This window comes from Protopterus annectens, chromosome 6.part0, assembly GCF_019279795.1.
Source record: "Protopterus annectens isolate FY-2018-M chromosome 6.part0, PAN1.0, whole genome shotgun sequence".
NCBI classification, from domain to species: Eukaryota; Metazoa; Chordata; order Ceratodontiformes; family Protopteridae; genus Protopterus; species Protopterus annectens.
The window spans coordinates 1,832,719,640-1,832,745,278 of NC_056737.1; the positions used below are offsets into that span (position 1 = coordinate 1,832,719,640).

The window sequence follows — 25,639 nt, forward strand, 5'->3', positions numbered from 1 at the left end:
GTTAGTTTCGGCTCCAGCCCATTCAAGCCGGAGCTGATGGTCCACCCTGCTACTATGGTTCCTCCTCCAACAGCCTCGGCACCGTTGGAGCCGGTGCTGGTGGAACCGGTGGAGGTTTTAGGGTCGGGCCGACCCTTACTCCAACTCCGGCTCTTGAGTCCGAGTTCGGTACACGGACTTCTTCTGTCGGCCCGGGATGCTTGGGACTGATGTTTTCGGACTCAAGCCTTCCTCTCGGTGCATGGCTCGGAGTGCCATCTACCGTCGTGGCCATGGAGGTGGGACCCTCCCAGGATTCTGGTGGTCCCGCCTTCAGGGCTATGAGGAGTGCATTAGCCAAATCATCTTTGGCTACCTCCACGGTCTCCCCAGCTCCTTCCCTGCATACCGAGACTGGGTCTTTGGCAGTCCCCCTGTCCTTAGACAGCGGAGCCCGGGGGCCTGAGATTACCACCACTGGGGTTCCCCCCTCCTGGAGGTCCTTCTGAAGCTTCTTCGGAGGAACCCCCCAGGAAAAGATCGTGCAAGAGGAAGCACGTTGACTCCCCTGATGAGTCTCTTACATCAGACACTGATCTCGATGATGCAGAAGGGTCCCCTAAGTCGTCCTCAGATGATGTCTCCTTTGCAGACATCCTGGAAGCCCTTAAACAACGAGGCGGCTGGCAATCCAAACCCCCTTCTGCTGATGAGTCGGTGTTCCTTAAGGCCTTCGGGGCTCAGCCCTCCGCCTCCTGGGTGTCTCCGCCCTTCGACGAGCTCTTGGATTTGATCTGTCGAAGGGCGTGGGAACACCCAGACTCTGTGGAACCGGTGCCTGCTCGTCCTAATAAGTTCCTCTCAGCATCCCCTGAAAAAGAGTTCCTAACTAAAGGTGTGGCTGTAGATGCTTTGGTGGTGGCATCTGCTACCCAGCAAGATGTAGCAGAGGCTTCGTCCATCCATCCTCCTAATAAGGAGTCTAGGAGCATGGATCGGTACGGTAAGCACACCCTAAGTTCAGCGGCCTTTACATTAAGGTCCTTGAACTACCTTACGCACTTTACCAGATTTCAGAGGGATCTGATTAAAGAACTTTCCGATACCCTCTTGGGTAACCTGCCTGAGGAGCTGGCCCAAACGGTTGGCTCTCAGCTGGCTACACTGTCGTCCATTTCAAACTCGCCCATGAGGCTCATTTCTTATGCGGCCAAAGGGACGAGTAGAGCGGCGGGTACAGGCATTGCTCTACGGAGACAAGCCTGGCTCCGCCTGTGTCATTTCGCGGAGGCCTTTAAGTCTTCCTTTGCTGACGCCCCCTTTGATGGGTCCTCCCTGTTTGGACCCAAGGTAAAGGACACACTGACCCACTGCGAGCAGGAGGGTAAGACTTTGACTGCCGTAGGGGCACAATTTTCCACTCCCTTTCGGCCTTACCCCAAGGCTAAAAGAGGAGGGAAAATGTGGTTCCGTAGATCTCAGAAGTCTTACCCCTCTCAGCAGGATGATCCCCCTTCCAGAGGCAGGGGAAATTCTTCAGAAGACGCCGTCCCAGAGGCGGCAGAGGCCCTCGCAACACTGGAGACCGCGAGTCCTTTCGTGGCTCTTCAGCCTTTCACAGTCCCTGAGGGATTGCCCGACTGTGCAGCTCCGGAGCCAGTCGGGGGTCGTTTTTCGAAGCACCTAAAAGCCTGGGAAGGTATCACTCAGGACCGATGGGTGCTTCGAATTATCGCCGGAGGTTACACCATCCCTTTCTCTCACTCTCCACCTCAGTCCAAAAAAATCCTGGACCCGCCACCCAGTCAACGGGAAACTGCAGCCTCAGAAGTTTCAAAGCTGCTGCAAAAAGGAGTCATCCAACCGGTCCCCGCAGACCAGATCGGATTAGGGACTTACTCAAGATTCTTTTTGGTGCCAAAAAAGACCGGGGACTTGAGACCCATTTTGGACCTCAGTATTCTAAACCGTTCAGTCAGAAAGTCCAAGTTCCGAATGGTCACCCTACAAACCATTCTCCCATTGCTGGAGAAAGGTGTTTGGATGTGCTCCATAGATCTCAAGGACGCTTATTACCATATTATGGTACATCAAGCGTCCAGGAGACATCTGCGCTTCAGCCTAGGAGGCAGTCATTTTCAGTTCCGCGCGCTGCCCTTTGGTCTCACCACAGCCCCCATGGTGTTCACCAAGTGTTTGGCGGTCGTGACTGCTCACCTGAGAAGTCTAGGATTCCAGGTGTTTCCGTATCTAGACGACTGGCTCCTAACTGCCACCTCCAAGCATCTACTATTGCAGAGCCTACAAGCCACTATATCACTGGGCAATTCCCTTGGAATCACCTTCAATTGGCTAAAGTCTGTGTTGCTGCCATCTCAACGCATAAGATTCATAGGGGTAGAGATAGACTCAAACCGAATGCGGGTCTATCTACCTACAGACAGAATACAAACCATACAGTCTCAAGTTCGAGCCTTACTTCCCAGATCCAAAGCCCCAGCCAGAATGGTCCTGCAACTATTGGGATCCATGTCCGCCACGGTTCTTCTAGTTCCCCTTGCAAGGTTGCACATGAGAATTCTCCAGTGGCTTCTTTCAGCTCAGTGGTCCTTTCAGGAACTCCCTCTCAGTCACCTCATATGGATCACGGAAACCTGCAAACGGGACCTTCACTGGTGGCTAGTGCCCTCCAATTTAGATCAGGGACGACCCTTTGTTCCACCTCCTCTTGCGGCCACTTTGACCACGGACACCTCCCAGATGGGGTGGGGGGGCATTCCCTGGGCAGGTCAGTCCAAGGCAAATGTCACCCAAAAGAGACCCTACTTCATATCAACATCCTAGAAATGAGGGCGGTGCTTCTGTCCCTTCAAGCCCTTCACGATTACCTCCCTCAGGGCGTGATTGCCGTTCACTCAGACAACATGTCAGTTGTCTGGTACTTGAACAAACAGGGAGGGACCAGATCCTATCCTCTTTGCAGAGAGGCCATGAGGGTTTGGGAATGGGCAGTGTCGACCAAACGCTTCCTAGTGGCTACTCATATCCCAGGCAAGTCCAATGTGATAGCCGACAGACTGAGCAGAACCATCCTCTCTCCTCACGAATGGTCTCTGAACATCACGGTTGCAAATCAGATTTTCAGCAAATGGGGAGTTCCGTGTTGCGACCTCTTCGCGACTCCTCTAAATGTGAAGTGCAAAAAGTTCTTCTCCCTCACCCCGGCTCCGGGGAAGAGCCCCATGGACGCACTAGCCCGTCCTTGGCCCACCGGCTTGCTTTATGCCTTCCCTCCAGTTCCTCTCCTTCCCAGGATGATCCAAAAGGCATCTCTCTTGGGGAGCAAAATGATCTTAGTTGCTCCTTACTGGCCTCGTCAAGTATGGTTCCCCTATCTTCGGAAGTATGCTCTGGAAGGTCCATGGTTCCTGGATCAGATCCCAGACCTTTTGGTTCATCAGTCGGGACTGTTCTACCAGTCCCTTCACACCTTAAAATTGACGGCTTGGCTCCTCCTCTTCCGACTATAGTCAGGAGTCATACATTGGATCCAGAAGTTGTACACATCTTATCTTCGGCCCACAAGTCTGCTACAAAGAAATTGTATTCTAGCAAATGGAAAAGATTTGCTATTTGGGCTCAACTCCGGGGCCTGGATCCCGTCACTATTCCCGTATCAGAGGTACTAAAATTTTTAACTTCTCTTTTCAATCAAGGCTCTTCAGTCTCTACCATCAAGGTTCAATTGGCAGCTATTTCCAATTTTCACAAATCTATAAACCCACCTTTAATGAGCAACAGATTGTGTAAGACCTTCTTAAAAGGTGCTGCGCTTTTAAGACCTCCGATTTCTCATCCTGCTCCTCCATGGGATCTCGATGTGGTGTTACGTGCCTTAACTTCCTTCCCCTTTGAACCGGCAGCGACATGTGATCTAAAATTTCGATCGTGGAAGACTGCTTTTCTGGTGGCGATTACTTCTGCCAGAAGGGTTTCAGAGCTTCAAGCTTTGTCTGTGAAACCTCCGTACTTGGTTTTTCACAAAGACAGAGTATCTCTCAGGCCAAATCCTTCCTTTGTCCCTAAAGTTTGTTCCAGTTTCTGCCTACAACAATCATTAGAACTTCTAGTCTTCTTTCCGAAATTTTCTAACGAAGCGGAATTCATATTCCACACATTAGATGTCCACAAGCAGTTGCGTATTTATTTAGATAGGACCAAACAAACAAGGAAAATAGATCAGTTGTTTGTATCCTTTGCAGACAATAAATTGGGCAAAGCTGTCACAAAGGTCACTATTGCCAAATGGATCAGGGACTGTATTACTCAAGCTTATTCTTATTCTAACAAAGAGCTTACCTCCTCTGTCAAAGCTCATTCTACAAGGGCTATGGCTACTTCGATAGCATTTCATTCTAAGCTTGCCATTAGTGACATTTGTGCTGCGGCTACATGGTCTTCCCTGCACACCTTCATTTCCCACTACAAATTGGATGTGGCATCTAGAGGACGAGCTTCATTTGGTTCCACAGTGCTCAGGAGTGTTTTCCAATGAGCCACCCAGGATTTAGGTGCTAGGGACGCTGTCCCATCAGTACAGAATGTAGGCGAGATAGGATCACATAACATCTTTTAGTTATGTCCTTACCATATCTTTAGATGTTTGGGATCCATCTCGCCTACATTCCCAATAACCCACCCTCCTTCCCCCTGCCTTGGAGATCAGAGGATATCAGAAGGTCCGAATCCTGTTGTTTCATCTTGAAACATCTAACAATGTTATATAAACAAGTTGTGCATGTGTGCATGTGTGCATGAATGCGGACAAACAAGATCTGGGGGATTAGTGGTGGTGCATCCTGGGATAAGAAATAGCTCAGCCAATAAGAGGCCTCGCTCTATAGCATAGCGTGCCGAGTCGGAGCCGAGGGATCGGCTCCGAGCCCATCAGTACAGAATGTAGGCGAGATGGATCCCAAACATCTAAAGTTATGGTAAGTACATAACTAAAAGATGTTAAGTTGTCAATCTCACCTTCATTCTTGCTTGATGGGTTCGGAGCCGATCCTCGGCTCTGACTCGGCACTTGCTAAGCTCAAGAGTCACTTTTACCAGCTCGAGGCAGCCCCATATCCCATGATGCAAGGCGGTAAGTACCCAGATCTCGTTGCGCAGCTGATGAGGTCCTCCTTTTACCAGCTCCTGGTAAGTGATTTATACACTACTGCTTTTGCCCCTTTTTCAATTTAAACTTAATTTTAAACTTAATTTTAATAGTTTTAGACTAGTTTTAGTCCTTTTCTGACTAGAATTCCCTCTCTCCTTTAAAGTTTTTAGTCAGGCCTTCTCCCATCCCATCCCCCCCTTGTTAGGGTGTGTGTGTGTGTGTGTGTGAGAGAATAGTTTTTCTTATTTTTGGGATATATTTCTTGGACAGGTGTTGTGTGTGTGTGTTTTTTACACCATGTCTAAGGAAAGGGTCTCAGGCTTTAAGAAGTGTGACTCGTGCTGTCAGAAGATGTCTCTGACAGACGGTCACACTTCTTGCCTATACTGCCTGGGACCTCTCCACCTGCAGGACTCCTGTGCGATTTGTCATTCTTTCAGCCAGAGAGTCCTGCAGGAAAGGAGAAACAAGCTGATTTTGAGGGGCCTACTTAAACCGGAGGGCTCTCCGGCTAAGTCGGCTCCAACCAAGGCTTCCAAGTCTTCCAAGGCCCAGGCTACTGTGTCCAAGCCTGCGGCCTCGGCTCCGACTCTTTCAGAGTCGAGATCGGCTCCGGCTGGAGCCAATCCTGGTTTGCACAAACCTTCGGCACCGATGGCTATCGGTGCCGATTCTGGTTCGGTCACTTCGGTGTCGGCGCCGATCGGTTCCGATCACCATGTGGCTCAGGCTTCGGTGTCGGCTCCGACCGGCTCCGACACCTTATTATGTCTGTATCGGCTCCGGCCGGAGCCGATGCATCGAAACTTTCTGTCGGTGCCGATAAGTTGTCGGCTCCGACAGTTTCCATAGTTTCTTCGGCTCTGATGGTTCCTTCGAGGAAGAGGTCCAGGTCCCCTTCCTTGGAGCCGATACTCTCGGCTCCGGCATCTCCTCTCCTCTCGGAACGGAGCCATCGGAGCCGATCATCCAGGTCATCCAGGCTTTCTGACCATGATTTAGAGAGGGTGGTCAGTAGATTGTTGAAATCACAGGCACTGGCCCAGATGCTACATAGTCCGTCTCAACAGACGACTATTAGTCCACACCCCATTGCAGTTCCTCCTTCGACTCTACCCCAGAGTTTGGAGTTGGAGTCTTCGGGAATGGTTTCTGCTAGGGCTGAGGGACAGATACCCTCCTTCTGCTCCTTCAGCCTCTACTCTTATCTCCTCTTGAGACCTTCCTTAGAGGGATTCGGTGGTCGGGCTTCCTGGTCTCCTCCGAGGGGTGAGTGGCATCGGACCCTTGTCCGACCCACTCTTCCCCTTGGAGCCTCGGCCTTGGTGAGCTCGGCTCCATCTGCCTCAGAGCCTTCCCTTCGGTGGGCCCTGGAGTTCCTGGTTCTTCGGAACGGGTTCTCTCGGACCTCCTGGGAGGGGAGCCTTTGAGGTGATGAAGAGTGTGCTGGCCACTGGACTCAGCCAGCAGTCTGTTCCCTTAGCTCCTCCCTCTATGGTGCCTGTCGATATCTCTGCCACTTCTCTTGCTCCCGGACCCAGAGATCCTCCGCCTCAGGTTTCCCCACTGGGAATATCCCCTCTTCCGAGGATTCTCCTGATCAGTCAGGGATCCTCCGCCAAAGAGGACCTGTAAGAGGAAACACGTAGTCTCCCGCGAGTCTATCACTTCAGATACTGACTTAGATGAGTCAGAGGGATCCCCAAGATCCCCTCCTGAGGATGTCTCCTTTTCAGACATCCTAGAACTCCTTAGACAGAGGGGAAACTGGCCCACCAATAATCCCTCTGAGGATGAGTTGGTATATCTGGAGGCGTTTGGATCTCGGCCCTCCACCTCCTGGGTGTCTCCGCCTTTCGACCCCCTTATGCAGGTTATTGCTCGAAAGGCTTGGGCTGCTCCTGACTCTGTAGAGCCAGTCCCTAGGAGGCCTTCTAAATTTATTACTGCCCCGTCGGACAAGCAATTCCTCACGAAAGGTGTCCCTGCTGATGCCATGGTGGTGGCAGCTGCCACTAAGAAGGAACTTGCAGATCCTTCCGTACCTGTCCATCCTCCTAATAAGGACTCTAGGACCATGGATAGGTATGGTAAGCGGATGTTCTCTTCAGCGACCTTTGCTATGCATTCGCTGAACTACCTATGTCACTTCACCAGACTCCAGAGGGATATCCTTAAGGAGCTAGGTGAAGTAGTACAGGATCCTACAGCTGCAGGGGCTCAAGAAAAAAATTGCTTCGCAGCTAGGAACCCTTAATTCTATTGCTAACTCCTCCATGCGACTGATATCATATGCTGCAGATGGAGCGAGTAGGGCCGCAGGTACAGGTGTGGCTCTTAGACGCCAAGCCTGGATGCGGCTCTGTAATTTTGCAGATCCCTTTAAGGCGTCCTTCACAAACTCTCCCTTTGATGGCTCAGCTTTGTTTGGTCCTCAAGTGAAGGAAACGTTGACCAGGTGTGAGCAGGATGGCAAGACTCTTTCTGCCGTAGGGGTCCGTTTTTCCACCCCTTCTAGACCTTACCCCAAAGGGCAGAAGGGTGGCAAAATGTGGTTCCGCAAATCCCAAGGAGTCACGCCGGATTCACGTGGTCATTTTACCCTTAGAGGCAGAGGGGGTAACAATAACAGACACCGCTCTAGAGGCAGAGGGGGTCCACAAAACCAGGGAAGCAGAGAGCCTCTCTCTGACAAGCCCTTTCAGCATCCCTGAGATATTGCCCGACTGTCCATCCTTGGAGGCAGTCGGGGGAAGACTATCGCTGTACCCAGAAGATTGGCGTTCTCTCACTCAAGACAGATGGGTACAGTCGATCATACCCGAGGGTTACAAAATTCCTTTCGAGGAAAGTCCTTTCTATCACTCAAATTCCCTTCCAGATGTACCACCCGGTCTAAGGGAAATTGCAGAGTTAGAAGTCTTAAAACTTCTGCAAAAAAGAGCCATTCAGCCAGTTACAACAGATCATTCAGAGCCCGGAATCTACTCAAGGTTCTTTTTGGTCCCCAAAAAGACGGGAGACTGGAGACCAATATTGCATCTCAGCAGACTCAACAAGTCTGTGAGGAAGACAAGATTCCGAATGGTCACTCTTCAGTCAATTCTGCCCTTCTTACAGAAGGACAACTGGGTGTGCTCAATAGATCTTCAGGATGCGTACTATCACATAAAAATTCACAGACGCTCCAGGAGATTTCTCCGCTTTCGGCTGGGGTCCAGTCATTTCCAGTTCAGAGCCCTGCCCTTTGGTCTCACTACAGCCCCCAGGGTGTTCACCAAATGTATGGCAGTGGTAATGGCTCACCTGAGACGTCAAGGATTCCAGGTGTTTCCGTATCTCGACGACTGGCTCCTTTCAGCCACCACCAGGCATCAGCTTCTTCAAGCCAGGGATTATACAATAAATCTTTGCTCTCAATTGGGCATCTTGATCAACTCAGGAAAATCCTCCTTATTGCCCTGCCAGTCTATTACTTTCATAGGCACAAACTTAGACACTGTTTGGATGTCAGCTACCCTTACAGATCAAAGAATCTCAGACCTTCAAAGTCACGTCAGGATCATTCTAGCCAGCAAGAAGGTACAGGCCAGAATGGTTCTAAAGGTGTTGGGCCTCATGGCTGCGGCCATTACCCTTCTTCCCCTGGCTCGCTTCCATATGCGCCTTCTTCAGTGGATGTTGTTCACTCAGTGGTCTTACCAACAACTTCCGATGCGTCACCAGATACTGGTGACACCGATATGCAAGAATCATCTTGCTTGGTGGATTACTTCTCCCCAGATTCACCAAGGTAGACCCTTTGTGCCCCCATCCCCGGTAGCCACTGTCACTACGGATGCCTCCCTGATCGGGTGGGGGGGCATTATCAGGGCAGGATGGTTCATGGGACGTGGCAACCTTTCGAATACCACCTGCACATAAATGTCCTAGAGATGAGAGCAGTGCTTTTAACGTTGCAAGCCCTCAACGACTTTCTTCCCTTGGGGACAATTGCAGTCCACACAGACAACATGTCTGTAGTGTGGTATATCAACAAACAGGGCGGAACCAAGTCCTACCCCTTGTGTCGAGAAGCGCACAGACTTTGGCAATGGGCGATCTCTTCTCATCGGTTTCTGGTAGCAATGCATATCCCTGGGAAAACCAACATTTTAGCGGACAGATTGAGCAGAGCTATTCTCATGCCTCACGAGTGGTCTCTCAAACAATCTATAGTGGAAGAGATTTTTCTGGAATGGGGCCCATGTTGCGATCTTTTGCTACTCCCCAAAACAGCAAATGCCCAGATTTCTTCTCTCTCTTCCCACTGCCAGGCCATCCCCCCAGAGACGCTCTGACCCAGGATTGGCCCCAGGGACTTCTTTATGCCTTTCCTCCTTTTCCTCTGATCCCTCAAGTTATCCAGAAAGCAACCGTTTTGAGAGCCAAAATGATTCTCATTGCTCCTTATTGGCCTCGACAAATTTGGTTTCCGTTCCTCCATCGTCACCTTTTGGTGCAGCCGTGGCATCTGGACCCAGTGCCAGATCTTCTGATTCACCAATCCGGTCAGCTGCACAGGTCTATCCCTTCTCTCAACCTCACAGCATGGTTGCTCCACTTCCTTCCTTAGCCAGGCTTCCTATGATCTCTAACCCTGTTAGAGACATCATAGTAGCTTCCTGGCAGGGTCTAGATCCCTTCACGGTTCCCCTTCCTCTGGTGCTAGACTTCCTTACCACTCTTTTCAATGATGGTGCCAGTAGTTCCACGGTCAAGGTGCAGCTTGCGGCCATTTCTCACTGTCATGTTGGTCATGACTCTGGACCGCTTATGTTCGCCAAATTATGTAAAATCTTCCTAAAAGGCACCTTTCTCCTTAGACCCCCTGTCAAGCAAGCGGTTCCACCATGGGATCTTTCCTTGGTTCTTCAGGCCTTGACCGCTCCCCCCTTCGAGCCTGCGGTCACAGTAGATCTTAAATTCTTATCCCTCAAGACTGCTTTTTTAGTAGCCATTACTTCGGCCAAAAGAGTTTCGGAACTTCGAGCCTTATCCATGAAACCGCCTTACTTGGTCTTCCATCCGGACCGCGTATACCTCAGGACCAATCCCTCCTTTCTTCCTAAGGTAGTTTCGGAAGCAAACATTAATCAGTCCATCAACCTCCCCGTTTTCTTTCCTAAATATCAGAACAAGGGTGAATACAAGCTGCATTCCTTGGATGTTCGCAGGCAGCTTCATTTTTATCTTAACAGGACAGCTGGTCATAGGCAATCCGACCAATTGTTCATTTCCTTTGCCAAATTCAATCTGGGTAAACCAATTTCCAAAGTCTCCTTGTCACGCTGGATTTCGCAGTGTATTCTTTTAGCTTACCAAGCTTCTGGGAGGCCCGCACCGGAGGGAGTCCATGCCCATTCGACCTGGTCAGTTTCTACCTCAGCGGCCTTTAAAGCTAGGATTCCTCTGGATGACATTTGTTCAGCAGCCACTTGGGCGTCATCTCATACCTTTATTTCTCATTACAATCTGAATATCACATCTAGAGGTAGAGCATCCTTTGGCTCCAGTGCTCGGAATATCCTTCCATGATGGCCGCCCAAGATTCAGGTAGCTGGGGACTCTGTCCCACAGGTTGCAGACAAATGAATCTCCCACTTCAGATTTAGAAGTTATGTACTTACCATAACGTTCCATCTGAGTAGGTGGATTCATTTGTCTGCAACCATCCCGCCCTCCTATCCCCCTGGCCTTGTCAGTTTCCTGCATAGAATGTGTTACCCCTTTCTAGGGTATTTTGATACAGGGCAAACTCGATCTGAGGTCATGTAGGGAGAGCAGGGCATTATGGGTGAGGGGAGGAGCTAGGAGCTCAGATCCATAGCTGGATAAACCATGCCAGTTCGGATCCGATATCGGATCCATAACCCACCGGTTGCAGACAAATGAATCCACCTACTCAGATGGAACGTTATGGTAAGTACATAACTTCTAATTATCACTGCCACCAACCAGCTTTTTATCAGCTACTGTAAGACCCTTCCCAAAGGGTGACCAATCCTACTGTGTAATGTTGCTATTATCCAAATGGTAAGTGTGACCAATGCTTTCAAGGCTATTGGAGTGGCCAATACAGTGTCACCAAATACATATGCAAGTACTCTAAGAGCTTAAATATCTCTAAACAAACCAGCCACAATTAAAAGATTTAAATATATTTAATAATAAATAATAAAAGAACAAGACAATACTCAATAACTCAACACAGTAACTACAGAGTTCAGAATCACAGGAAATATTTTAAAACAACATTGCTCTCAAATAAATGCAGAAAACATCTAAACTAATCTTACTATATTCCTATCTATCTTTAAGAGAAATTGCTGTAATTTAGTTATTTACTATCAGCAAGGCAAATGTTGATGAGAGGATGATTTTAGGTCCAAAGACAAATACAAAATGCCCATACTCTTTGAGATAGTTCTTAAATTAATAATACACATTGCTGCTGGGTAAGCTGGGTGACATCACTATTTGTCACCTGCCTTCAGTTCCCAGGCTAACAGATACCAACAGAATTTAACATTTCTGTGTGAAAAATACTTATTTCACAGAAGTTTGCCTAGAACTGGAAGTTGTAAAACAATTAACACATTTGGAACCTAGTAATTATTTCTGTTTCCAGACAATAGGAAAACGTCTAGCTGTAGACATTATGTCTGCTTGCTGCACTGAAACACAGTCATAAAACTCTTTACTTTTCAACGTATTTTCTTGAACTATGTTATCAAAACATACATTTGTACAGGTGTATACATTTCTGTTCTTTTCCATTAGGGTACACTGTGGTTACATTCTTGAAGCTCAGTACATACCATACAGTTCAATACCAGTAGTTTAATATACACATAACATATAGTTCTCTTACATTTGTAAGACAAGCCCATGGATCATATTAATATTCAGAAATGACATATGATTATTTACAAAATTCCAGATAGCTGGGCTGACAGCTACATACTTCTATATAAACTATATTAATATTTTCAAATGACATATAATTAATTATTTACAAAATTCCAGCTAGCTGAACTGGCAACATTTTGGTTTGTCACATCATGCATGGTAATTTAATAAAGATGTTTCTTCTTTAAAATAAAAAAATCAGGATCGAATGAAGAAGAATAGTGGTAAAATAAATAAGCCTACCACAGGTAAGAGAGGAAGTAAAAGGGAAAGGAAAAGCAAATAAGAAGGAAAGAGGAACATTTATCAAACAAATTAAAAGAAAAAAGGAATGGTGTTTGTAAGATGTGAGATTCATAACAATAGAAAAGAGGAGGAAACATGAACTAAAGAAGGAGGACAATGATCCTTTTTACTCCAAGGGGTGAACATTCTGTAGTAGTAATATGATTAACAGGTTTGTGTATGTGGAAAGTTAAAATTATTTTCTGATAAGGTTGGTTTATATTTCTGGCCTGCTTGTCTAAGACTGGGAGCATTAATATGCAAAGTGTATGTTCTACTATGAATAAAAGAAGCACAAGTGTTTAAAAACTGATAAATTGTAGATCAGTAATAAATGAAATATAGTGTGTAGGGAATTTTAATTGATATTTAAGGCAAAGGTTTGAAGAGGGGGTAGTAAAAATTTAGGAATTTGTTAAAAAATCACAGAAGCAGGAGAAGAATTATAGCAAGGGAATTTGGCATATTGGGCAGTACAACAATTTAGTGCTCATCTCACTGTCTGTAAATGTTTACACTGGTGTCCCTTGACAGCTTGTAAACTGTTTACTTTTAAGTAGTTTAGTTACCTTTAAAAAATGACAGTTTGACAGTTTGCAAGCAGTTAAACAATCACAGTCACAATTGCTTCAGACTTTATATTCAGAACTTTTTACAAGTTGTCATGTGGAACAAATGCCCCATTCATCCCATCCTTACTGTGGCACGGATTCGAAGATCTGGGCGTATTGGTTGATGAATTGAAGAAATGCTGTAGTGGTAATATTAAAAATGAAATTGTATTATTAGTAACATCATAATTAAAAGTAAGAGCAATAAAATATACTGTTTAAAGCTCATTCTGTATTAGAGACAGAAACAGGACAAGGATAAAGCAGTTAACTTAGATATCAAAAATGTACAAGCTTGTGTCAAAAGATTCTGTAAAAGAATTAAATATACAAGTTGAGAAATTCTATTCAGTCTCAGGTCTTCATTTTATCAAAACAAAATCCAACTTTATGATTCTTAACAAAAGCAATGCTCTATTGTCAAAAGCTAATCATATAACAGGTAAACAAGTTTCCACTATAATTTATTTAGGAATTACCCTATGTGAAAACATAGAAAAAACATTAACTACAAATTATGGAAAAATCATAAGCATTATAAAATCCCATATAGCAAAATGGAATACAATATATCTGAAATTTGAAGATCGATTACAATTAATAAAAATGATACTACCAAAAATAATATAGCTCAAGCTATTCCCATGGCACCAAACAAACTCTAAAAGAAATAAATACAATCTTATTAAAATTCCTCTGGTACCCTAATAGAAATAGAATAGCTTTAAAACATCACATTAGACCATGGGGAAAAAGAAGGGATTAATTTCCCAGATATAGAGTCATACATCAAAGCCTCAACCTTTAGAACAGTTATAAACTGGGCAGACCAAAATTATTCTTCCAATTGGAAAGCTCTTCATTCCACTTATTTTCTTAAATTAAAATAATATAACCAAAAACCTCATGTTGAATAGTCAGAATAATAAGCTGTGGAATATTTTGTGTGTTAATATTCAATATCATATATCAAACCAACTAATCTAAACTATAGAAACTATATTTATAACTCCTTTAGAAAATTCATAAACATCAATGCAGATATAAAATTATGGATGGAATTGATAATTCCATTCATCTCTACAAAAAAAAAACTTTAGTAACAAGATGCATAAAAATATTTTCACCAGTTGGGAAACAAAAAATATTATTTGTTGGCAAGATTGTATAAACAATCAGAAAGTATTAGATATCCAACATATATTAAATACATATGATATCACAAATAATGACTGGCTAAGTACTTCAAAGTGTAATATCAGATGCACAATATCTATGTAGAATAATCAATAATTCCTCATTTAAAATAAGACCCAAACTAATAAAATTCATGTTTGAAATTATTTATAACAACTACAACTGGACAAATATAAACTCAAAATTTTATTGAATTTTAACGTTAAAACTCATCAAAATTACTGGAATTTTGTTACAAAAGGGCATACAATAAGTTTATCAATGGAAAGTAAAACTAACTTATTGTATTCCATAAAATGAACTTCCAATTCACAATTTTGGAAGATATATATGTAGAAATTTCTGCATAGATCGTTTCTTACTCCCAACAAATTAGCCAAATTTAATTCTAGTAAAGAAGTTTTGTGTTGGAGATGTTTACAAAAATGTGAAGGAAGCTGGATACATATAATTGTACAAAACTCAAAAAATATTGGGAAGAAATAAGTAAATTTCTTCAAGCTACATTTACAGACACATTTGTATTAACAAAATCTTTAATCCTGTTAAATGTTAATGAAAACATATAAATGAACAACAATGATTTATATCTACTATGGACTTTATTAGCTGTAGCAAGGAAGTGCATTACAAGAAAATAGAAATCATCATCTGAACCAACAATTGAAGAATTTTTGTCTATTGAAAGAAACAGCTATGATGGAAATCAAGGTCAAGAAACTAAGAATTGTGTCAAAAGTATGGAGAAACAATACCTGAAACAAGATTCTGTCTCTTACTGAGACTTTAAAAATGAACTCAGATGGTACTTAATGATAGGGAAAGAAAGAAAATACTTGTCTATATGCTAGTCAAATACTTCCACAGATTGATTTTGTTTCTATTATTTAATTTTATTCAGGCCAAATGTAAATATTGTACATAGTTTGTTACTTAAGTTATCTAATTGTTATATATAACTGAATATTGTTATAATGGTAAAATTAATAAAAAACTTTTTAAAATATACAAGCTTGATTTGATAAGTCATTAGATGATCTTTTAGGAATTGAACTGTGTTCTAACAGTTGCAAGAAGTGGTAAATTGCTATTCATGATAATTTGAAAGCACAATTTATATTAAGAAATATGACTGAAAAGAAGGAAGACTTGGATGTTATAGATCTTTGGAATGGCAATGGAATAGGACTGGAGCAAAAAGGAAAATAAAAAGTGAGTTGTTTGGAAGAGAAGGAAGAATAATGTTATAAAACATATACCTTGAAAGTGAAAAAGAAGTATTATATTTCTTAATGACTAAACAGATTAAAGAAAAATAATACATGACTGATATATAAAATGAGTAGAAATAGTAAAGGAACAAATTGAAATCTTAAAACATAGAGAACAGTATAGTAAAGAAAAGTTTTAGAGGATGTAGAAGAAGGAAGTGATCAAGAAGGAAAATAAATCATAAACTTTTTGAACTTATAAAAGGGAGCTATTAAGAAAGTAATTAATAGTATAGTATGTCTGATATTAATGGGATATAATACAAACAGTGTTTTAAAGCTTGTCAGTGAAAACTAAATGGAAAGTGTGAGAATGCATTTTGTGAGTTGATTTAGAAAAAGATATATATAGACTACGACTGGCATATTATGTGCATTAAAAAGAGAACAAACTAATAACCTTGATTAATACTGATATACTGTAAAACACTGACAGGAATAATAAAGAATATCACAATTTGCTTAAAATATACAGAAAAGAATAAGAGAAGAAATATGAGGTTTTGGGTAGAGAAAGGATATAAAGATAGTGCATCATTAGATAAGGAACATTTTGCATTAATGAACAGAAGAAAAGATGTCATCTATTTTTGCAACTACTGCAGAGAATTAAGCCTATGAGCTGTTTCTTGTAGTCAAGGAACTTGATCATTGTAGCAGGGACAGCAATGTAGCTCATTGGTTAAGATGTCTGCCTCACATCTCCAGGGTTTGTGTTTCAGCCCTCACTTCTGGCCATTGCCTGAGAGAATTTTACATAGTCTTTTCCTTGTCCATGAGAATTTTCTTTGTTCACTTATTTCCTCTCATTTTCCAAAAACATTGTATTTAATGTGATAGAATTTTGGAAGCCGTCTTTCAAATATAAAGTAGTTGTAATGTATCTGAACTTTTAGTATACATTTTCAGAATAGTATGAAAAGTGGCATATTAAATTAGCATACAAGTGAATGCCACTGTCATAATTTTAAGTAGTAGCATTTTATCAGTTAGTGTTCATTTGCTTTGCTTTAGGAATGGTATTGAAAGACTCTCCGTGGGACAGGGAATACTGCATAATACTGAAGGCATCCAGTATGAACCAAAGTAAGTAGGCAACTCTGTTATTAATATTTTTTTCTGTTTTTTTTTCTATTGGTCTGTTACAAGAGCCAAATGCAGGACAGAGATTATTCTGCCTGGCCCTACATCATTTATCACTGGTTATAGGCCATCATTTTGCCTTGCAGATGCTTTCTTCGTTACACTTCTTAGTGGACTAAAAACCATAGTAATGCAACAGCTGTTACACTCAATTTTCAAAACAGTTTAGGTAGATGGTAGGTAAGGCAAAATTAAGCCCTAGTATTTAATGTCTAGTTTCTGGCATCATTTTCCTTAATAGTGTGTAACCATATATGTACCAGTAGCCTCTCAAAATCCTTTTTCTCTGCATCTTGCCCTTAATATTATGTAACTTGCATCTCAACTGGAGCCATTCAAAGAACTTATTCCTTGCATTTCAGTGTTCACACTGTGTGGCTGCATCTGGGCAGACAGTAACCCATAGGCTGTGCACTGCTACATTTTTTTAACTCAAACACACACACACGTGACTTCATGCATTCTTTATTTGGTTTCCAGTTCCTCTGTGCTGTAACATAACACTGTGCTGCCTTCTTGATTATTTCTAATTACATTGCTTTCTGCACTCAGAAGTCTTCCAGTTCCCTCAGTGATGGTAAAGCGAACTTGATTTATTTTCTAAGACCATTTAGAACTTGTGCATTCTGCAATCTAGTTAAACCTTGCTGGGAAAAAACTTTTAAATATTCTTTACTATGTTAGTATGTATATTTCCTTTGTTTAATTGCTGCCTTCTTGAGACACCATGAAAATAATTTATTGCTTTCAACATAGTTACTCTTCTCTAAACTATACACTGTATATTAGGGCTTAATTTTGCAGTACCTGCCGTCTACCTAAATTGATTTGAAAATAAGAGTATCACAACAATTGCATGACTTTTAGAATGGGTGTCCATGCATTGGGACAATCGGTGATGGTAAACTGTATTTCCCATTAATCGTTTTGTAAGGGAGAGTGTGCCCCCCTATCTCCCCCACACAATTATAACTAGCTGGGAGGGCATACGGGATGCCAGACTGTCCTTACAAACAGAGTTAATCAAAAATGCAGGTTGTAGATATGGTTGATGTTTTTTGTGTTTCACTGTTGCAGTCATTACATTTGGGTAATCTGCTGGCAGGGTGCCCTCAGTCGGCCTGAATAACAAAGTCTTGGGCCCTGCGTCGGTTGGTGTCTCCTCTTCCATGACGTTAGGTCGTCAGGGGTATAAAACATGCAGCTGACGCCATTTTATTCAGTCTTTCTTTCCGCGCGGTCCCCGAAGCAGAAGCAATTCACAAGTGGCAGTCAGCCGACTCCTGAAATTTTCGCATTCGAGTTTCAGAACTGAAGTCTGCAAACTAAAGCTAAGTACCCTGTTGGGGAAACTTTTTCTTGCTCCTTACCGATGTCAGTAAAAGTTAATAATTGCATTACTTGTGGGAAGCAAATACCTCATAAGGATTTTCATTTGTACTGTATTGCTTGCCTAGGCCCAGATCACAACGTGCCTTGTTGTCGGTTTTGTGCTAGATTTAACCAAGGCACTATTAAGCGTCAGTATATTTTTGCTTCTAAATATTTTGGTTCAAGATTTAATTATCCTGAAATGTCGTCAGTTAGCAATCCGAATACCGGAGTTCACAAAAAACGCAAAGAAAAAGACAGAGACAGACTGTCGAGGTCCAGAACTGACGACGAAGTTTCTCCTAAGCCAGTTGCCGGTTCGCTGGTACTCAGTGAGGTGCCTTTGCAGCCCCTGATATCCACTACTTTTGAGTCGCAGGCCTCTGCCGAGACCCATTTGGAGTCTGGTATGCCATGAGATTCTCAGAGTATTGAACCCGCGAGTGTCTCTCCCTTGGATGGGTCTGGAGCCGCTGAACAGGCACCGGCTTCTGTGGGTTTTTTCAGGCCTCAACATTTTTATATTAAATCGCTGCCAGCCTCAAAAACAAGGTCAAAAACAGCTTCTGTGTCTAAAAATCTGACACATGAGCCACGTGCTCAGGCCCTATGCCTAAGAAACAGATGATCAAAATGGCTGAGGATTTAATTACCTTGATCAGGGGTTCCCAACCCCCCACCCCTTGCCTAAGAGGCCTAGGCAAGGCACTGATTATGAATCTTCAGATCAGGTTTCCATTTCTTCTGATTCCTCTTCTGATCAGGAATTTTCTATTCCACCCTATGAGGATCCTGATGCAGAGGAATCCATTCCATCTGCATCTCCTCCTGAGGATTACTCTTTTGGAGAGACCTTGCATACTTTAAGGGAACATTTTCACTGGGAGAGTCAGGACTTTTCTGAATCAAAAAAGAGGCTTAGGGATTTCCTTCTTCTTCCTCAGCATAGGCCTTTGGCAATACCTCCTGTATTAGACATTGTTGAAGTGTTTTTGGAATCAAGCATGGCTCCTGATTCCCTGCCTCTGGCTCCTAGTAAGCCAGACAGATATTACAGGGTTCCTGACTCCCACAAATTTCTATTCAAAAATCCTGCTGCTGATCCTGAGACTATTTCTCAGGGTCCCAAGGGTGTAAAGGCATCCACAGCCAAAAATCCTACCCCCTCTGACAGAGATTCCGGGGCGCTGGATAGATGGGGAAAGAAGGTTTATACGTCTGCAACCTTGGCAATCAGGGCCTTAAACTGTCAGTTTCATATGCTTAAATATCAACAGCATGTTATGGGCTTACTGAAACAGAAAATTATGTTGATTTCTGATTGTGTGGAAAATAAAGAGTTACAGGAATTATTGCATTCAGCAGAACAGGTTGGAAAGCATAATTTGCAATGTGGTTTTGATTCCTTGGAGGCCTCTTGTAGGGCCGCCATTACTGGATCTGTGATTAGAAGGCATGCCTGGCTCAAGGAGCAAAATCTGCCTGATCATGTTAAAGCTAAATTGTTGGATGGCACTCAACATCTGTATACATGCTGTCCACCTCAAAAGGTTTATAGCCCCTCTCCAGGAAATCTTCTTTCAAGAGAGCTAAATCTCTCTGAAAACCAGGTTCTGAGCTATTGAGCCTTGAAATATGCATACCCTGTCCCTTAAGAATGTTCTTGTATACAAAACTTGGATGCATATTGCTACGTTGTAGTAGACCATTTCATCTACAAGATTTCCTATAGAGACTAGCCCCAAAGCCAAGGCCTGGCTCCGTATAAAAACACACATCCAAAAACTCCATAGTATTATAGGAATGATGTGAGATGAACCTCAAAAAAGTCTTTGTGAAATGTAAAAATTCTGTAAAATGTTGTAACTCCATCTCAGAACCCTCCCACAACAAAAAGATGTCATCCACAAACTTGCGATAAAAACGCAGGTGACTCACAAAACCATTATTGGTAAACACATGCTTATTTTCCCATTGCGCAAGAACCATATTGGCATAGCTATTGGCACATGGAGTGTCTGTAGTTACGCCAGCTTGCTGCAAGTACAAGTTCCCCTCAAAAAAGGAAAATATTGTTCTCTAGAACAGTTTATAGAACAAGTGTAAGCAAATCCACCATACATCTGTCATAGTCACCATGCTCCAGAAAATAATCCCTAACCAACTCTATCCCTTGCAAATTAGGGATGGCAGTGAAAAGGGAAAGTACATCTAATATCACTAATAAACCATTAAAACCTTGTCCTTCCCTATTCATAAACTCACTCAAGTCTCTCAAAAAATATTTTGCATCTTTTAGAACAAAAGGTGCTTTGTCCAAAACCGGTCTCAACTTCTCTCTAAAAATGGAGAAAGGCTTAGTCAACCAGCCCTTTCCGGGGACTACAGGTCTGAATAAGGGTCTAACCGGATTCTAGGGAGCCCCTGAAAGACTAGAACCAAAGGGCAAGAAACCTTAAAATAGTTAATTAATTCCATAGTTAACAAGCCACTGTGAAAACAATCATTCATCATAGAATAAATCCTAATCTTCATATCTTCTATAGAAGAATTATGTATCCACTCATATGTACTATCATCTGTCAACATATTTAAACAAGAAGAAACATAAAAATGTTGATCCATTATAAACACTGCCCCCCCTTGTCTGCAGGTTTAATAACCAACTCCGAGTCATTATGTAGTGCAATTAGAGCTTCTTTTTCTGATTCACTGAGATTACAAAAACCCTTGTTACATTTATCAAGATAAGTAGCTTCATACAAATTCATCTCACATTTTCTACAAAATACATCAAGGCTGGGATGTAATAATGGTTGATACTCGCATCATTGTTATTGTTTCCATTAAACATGACTTTCAACAGTAGATTACATACATACATTTTTAAATCAACTACCATTTCAGTAATATCTGACCTTTGAGCAGGACTAAACAAGAGTCCTCGCTGCCACAAAGATCCCTGCGATGTGGTCAACTTTTTATTTGAAATGTTCCAAGCTAAACATTTATTCTCTAATTCTGCATCTTTCTTATTGGACCAAGCTGTTCCCAGTCCCCTGAAAGTCTCAGTCTTTTCCGTCCTTTGCTTAAAGAACAGTGTTTGTTCCCTGCCCCTGAGTAATGTATGGGTAATGGTAAAGGGAGCGTAGGCTGATTGGTAACTGCTACCTTCCTCCTGACATCTGGTTGCTTAGACTGATCAGCTTCTTCAGCTGATAGAGTAGTCAGTTGTCTTTCAGTTACATGACCCCTTCCATTTATTGAGACATCAGCATTGGCAACAGAAACTGTCTCTTCCCTAGATTGTGTCAAGCCATTGTTTGAGTCTCACTGATTAGATCAGGGCCATGAAAGCACATGCCCCAACCTAAAGTCAGTAACATCATGATTCAGTTTCTTGTTTTTCTGGGTTTTGAGACACTGCTCATATGAATATGCATTATCCATCACTGTCTGCAGAGTCATAGAACATAGCTCACCCCAGAATTCTGTTAAAAGCTGTCGTTGCTTCTTATTAGTATTGTCCAAAAGCTCTCTCTCTACAGGATCAAAATACTCCAGCAGCAAATTAATATAGTTAAAGCTTAACTCTATATTAAGCTATTGCCATCTGCTAAATAAATCCTTATAGGCATCCCCATATGTAGGCATATTTAAAACTCTAATCCCATGGGGGATAACTCAATGAAACATGCAGGCTTCAAAGTATAGTCTCTGCCTTTGCAGACGCTTTAATCTATACAAACTATTTTCCAGTTCTTTCATACCTGCTCGGAAGGCTTCCTCGTTAAACATCTGAGAGTCCTCCACCAGCACAGACCTCACTTTCTGCTTAGATAGCAACGGATTCACTTCCACATACACCAATCTGCTAAAACGATCCTCTGAATCATTACTCAAGCTGTTAGGAACATAATTTAGTTCAATATCACAATCAACTCTGTCAGCCATGCTCCCAAGGAAGAGCAATACAATCCAAAGGTAAAATAAAATAAGCTTCCTTGGAATTAACCGTACCTCTCGTATACAAAAATCACAAGTAAAATAACAAACAGAGGTATAGAAATATGGCAAAAAGCAGCAGAACTCAATAAAACAAAACTTTAGTGATGTTGGTAAGTGCTTCACACTGCAAAAGTGCTTTTGCAGACCATAAAACAAACTGATAACAGCAGGTTTATATCAGAAAACAATCACACAGTAATTAAAAGATTGCAAATCCCAGTTGAGAATCATTTAAACTTCTTGGGTAGATCCCTCCCCTTCAGTACCAGCCTTAAAGAAACCCTATGATTAATTCCAGGGAACTTGTCTGGCTGCAGCTTAATAATCCAAGATAGTTCACTGTTCTGTATAGTTCCTCACATTACCACCCCTTTCATTAACATTGATTTTCTCTAAAACCCTAAAACTAAAAATATGTTCTATACCAAACTCTATAGTGTGTTTGGCTATAGCAGTCTTAAAATCTTTAACCCTTGTGCTATAAAGATGTTTCCTAATTTACTCTCTTATAGAGCAATTAGTCTTTCCAACATAAAAATTTGAGCAGATTTGCCCTTACCCTCATGGTCATGACCTAAAAGAGTCCACAAAAAGACTTGTTAAATTATTTCATTTTTTTGATTCCGATGGTTAGAAAAAGATAAATTTATTAAATAGGTTTGGGCTGCTATTTTGTGATTTACTGCTGAACTGTAGTAAATGCTAATAATCATGATGTCTTGTATAACACCTGTATCTGGAAAGTGTTACTAGAAGGGCACACAAAATACAATATTTATAGTGTGCAGAATATTCTCAGTAAAATTGAGCTATAGCTGTATAGTTTGTCATTAGTTTGTAATTTAGTATTAACAAAAACAAAATGAAAACTCCAGCAAAGCTAGAACTTCCACTGATACCCTTTGCTGGAGTTTTCATTTTGTTTTTACTGATTGGTTTTTCAGTGACCTTCTCACTCATTGTTTTAATTTAGCATTAATGCAATATTTTGAAATGTTTTAAATGACTGTACCAAAGATCATTTCAGCATTTTTCTAATATCTGGACAGAGTATCTGTATCCTTTATATTTCTGTACTGTTTATATTAGTGACTTTAATCATACTTGTTTAGATTTAAAGTAGAAATGTATGTTTCCTGTTTTATTTTTCTCTTTGCCTTTGGATTGGTTTCATGCATGTATCCCAAATTACTTATAAGAGACTACAACAAGCTGTAGAATTTGTTTGATCTTTGCTTAGTGAATTTCGTGCCACCTGTTTACCCAGCAGAGTAGCATCACTCTAATTATTACAGAGTAGTTTACTTGCTATGTCTTATTAATAATTTACTCTCCCCCACCTGTATATCCTAAGAATCAGTTCAAGAGTAAGGAACTTGATATTATGTGCATTATTGTGGCTGTGATAATTTAGGGGTCCAAATTAGCACTAGATAAGTAGTAGGTATCCACTTTAAATAGAAACTCACTAATAACGTTTTTGTTGTTCATGTTTTTATTTGCAATAATTCTTCTTTTGTTAAAGATTTTACTTGTATTTCCATATTCTCAGGGCTCCTCTTGGATCCAATATTTCTGAGCAAGTGAAAAATGCTGCTATCAAGTTGCCACGGCTAAAATTCACTGTATGAGTGCATTTTTAAAATAACCAAAAGGATTCCAGAAATAAAGTCTTGGAGAACTATGATGAGTAAAGTAGACAGTATAGTGCTGGACAATGGTGGACATCTGAATGAAGCCCAGATTTAATTTCAATGGAGATGGCAAAACAATACGCGAACCGCTGAACTTAAATACCTGTGTTGACTGCAACAGAGACATAAAAGCACACCTTGCTGCATTGAGTATCTCCAGAGGCATTACATATGAAGTTTGGCTGCAATGGTTGATATCATATTACTGTGCAGAATAAAATACTTTAAAGTGACTAATAAACTGATATATCTAATTAGCTGCTAGCGAACATTTGACTGGTACATACAGAGCTTACCATGAGACTTTCTTTCCACTGTGGAAGTTTGAGTATATTGTTATGTAAAACATAGAAATACACTAAAAGGTTGTAAATTCTAAAAAAATATGCTTTATATTGCAGTTTTTATAATTCTTTGATTGTGTATGTTGCTGTGTGATAAGTTGATGTACATAGTTAAAAAAACTGCTCCTGATCTGTAAACAGTTGAATTGTTTAAAAATAAAAAGGCAAATCTTGTAGTAAATATTTGTAATGTGGTCATGGATATTTAGTTTGATTGTTGTGCCTTAGTTAATAGTTTAAATTAACCATAACTAGATGTGGGTGACTTTTAGCCTTGGTGGAGTCATGAGAGTATAGGAGCATTATTTGGTAACGAGGGTACAGTACAGATAACCAGATTATAGCCACCTCTTACCACAGGTAAAATTTAGTTTATCCACACTCCAGATGTGGCATATTAAAGCATTAATACATTATTAGGGTGTGGCTTATATCATATTCGCTACTGCTGGGCCTTTGCCATAAAGGTGTAAAATGGTGATTGGCATTTTTCCTCATAGGTAGTTCAATTGATCAGCATTTGTTAGTCACTTCATTTATGATGTTAATTGTGTAATTAACAGCATCTCTGTAACTGTGGTTGCTGTATAGGTTCATAGGATGATACTAGGCTATTGGCCCGGAGGCCCTTATAAGTCTAGCCAATAATTTTGCCTATGTTATCTCAAAGTCAGCACCTGTTTCCCCTGTCTAGCAGGGGCACAGGTGGGATCCCAGGGGTGTATTTTCTGTTTCGCATCCAGTCTTCCAGGTTCCTCTTAAAGAGGGCTAGAGAGGTACTCTGCTTAACATGGAGAGGGAGTCTATTCCACAGATGGGGGAGTCTCTGGGACACAAATCTATCCTGCCAACAAGTTCTATTAATGTCACAGAGCAGGTTTAGGCCTTGCATGTGGGCTGTCTGAGTGGATTTTGACTTATGGATATGCATCAACTCAAACAAGGCTGGCTCTGAGATGGCCTTGTGTGCCAGACACAGGTCACCTCTGAGCAGTCTGTATGACACTGAGTAGAGGGGCAGGGCTTTTAGTCTATCTATATAGGGCAGGTGTTTGAGACCCTGGATTTTCCTGGTCAGGAACCTGTGTGGTCTCTCCAGCTTCCTTTTATATTGTAATTAGACCATTCTGATTTAATAGCTTTTCTTTTATTTATTGTGGAAGTGTGTGATTTCAAACAAACTTTCCATAAACTCCACCAAGACAGTTTGCATATTATTTTGAACATGCAAAAAGACAAAGCTAGCTAGTTTCCATAATAGAGTTGATCAATGCTAATAAGCTGAAAACAGGCCACATTTATAAATACATATGACTTTGGTTGAATGCTTCTGTTTAAGGGCCATACTGAGCAACAGGTTGATAAGGCCACTACATAACTGAAAGATGGCTACTTTATCTGTAACTTCCTAACAAATAAATCAAGAAAAGCAGTAGACCACAAAGTGTACTATGTACTACTTTTATAGGGTCTGCCAGTCTTTAATCTATTTGGCTTCTCCAAAGTACTACTAGTAAAGTCTGCTTGTTTATAACCTTAGCTCCACAAATTGAATGTCTGTATTATTCTCCATAAGGGCAGCTGGCTACCCGTTCCAGTGCATGCCTCACTTCTGTCA

The 25,639-nt window shown here is 41.8% G+C and overlaps 1 protein-coding gene across 1 annotated transcript in view; it reads left to right on the plus strand.

Annotated features, from left to right (window-relative positions):
* OSGEPL1 (O-sialoglycoprotein endopeptidase like 1) overlaps positions 1-24,202 on the plus strand; it is a 556,821-nt gene extending 532,619 nt beyond the window's left edge. The window contains exons 7-8 of the mRNA XM_044075183.1: positions 16,476-16,547; positions 23,536-24,202. Of these exons, the coding sequence (XP_043931118.1) occupies positions 16,476-16,547; positions 23,536-23,614 (151 nt within the window). The 3' untranslated portion in view covers positions 23,615-24,202. The remainder of the gene's footprint in view (positions 1-16,475; positions 16,548-23,535) is intronic.
* The last annotated feature ends 1,437 nt before the right edge of the window (positions 24,203-25,639 follow it).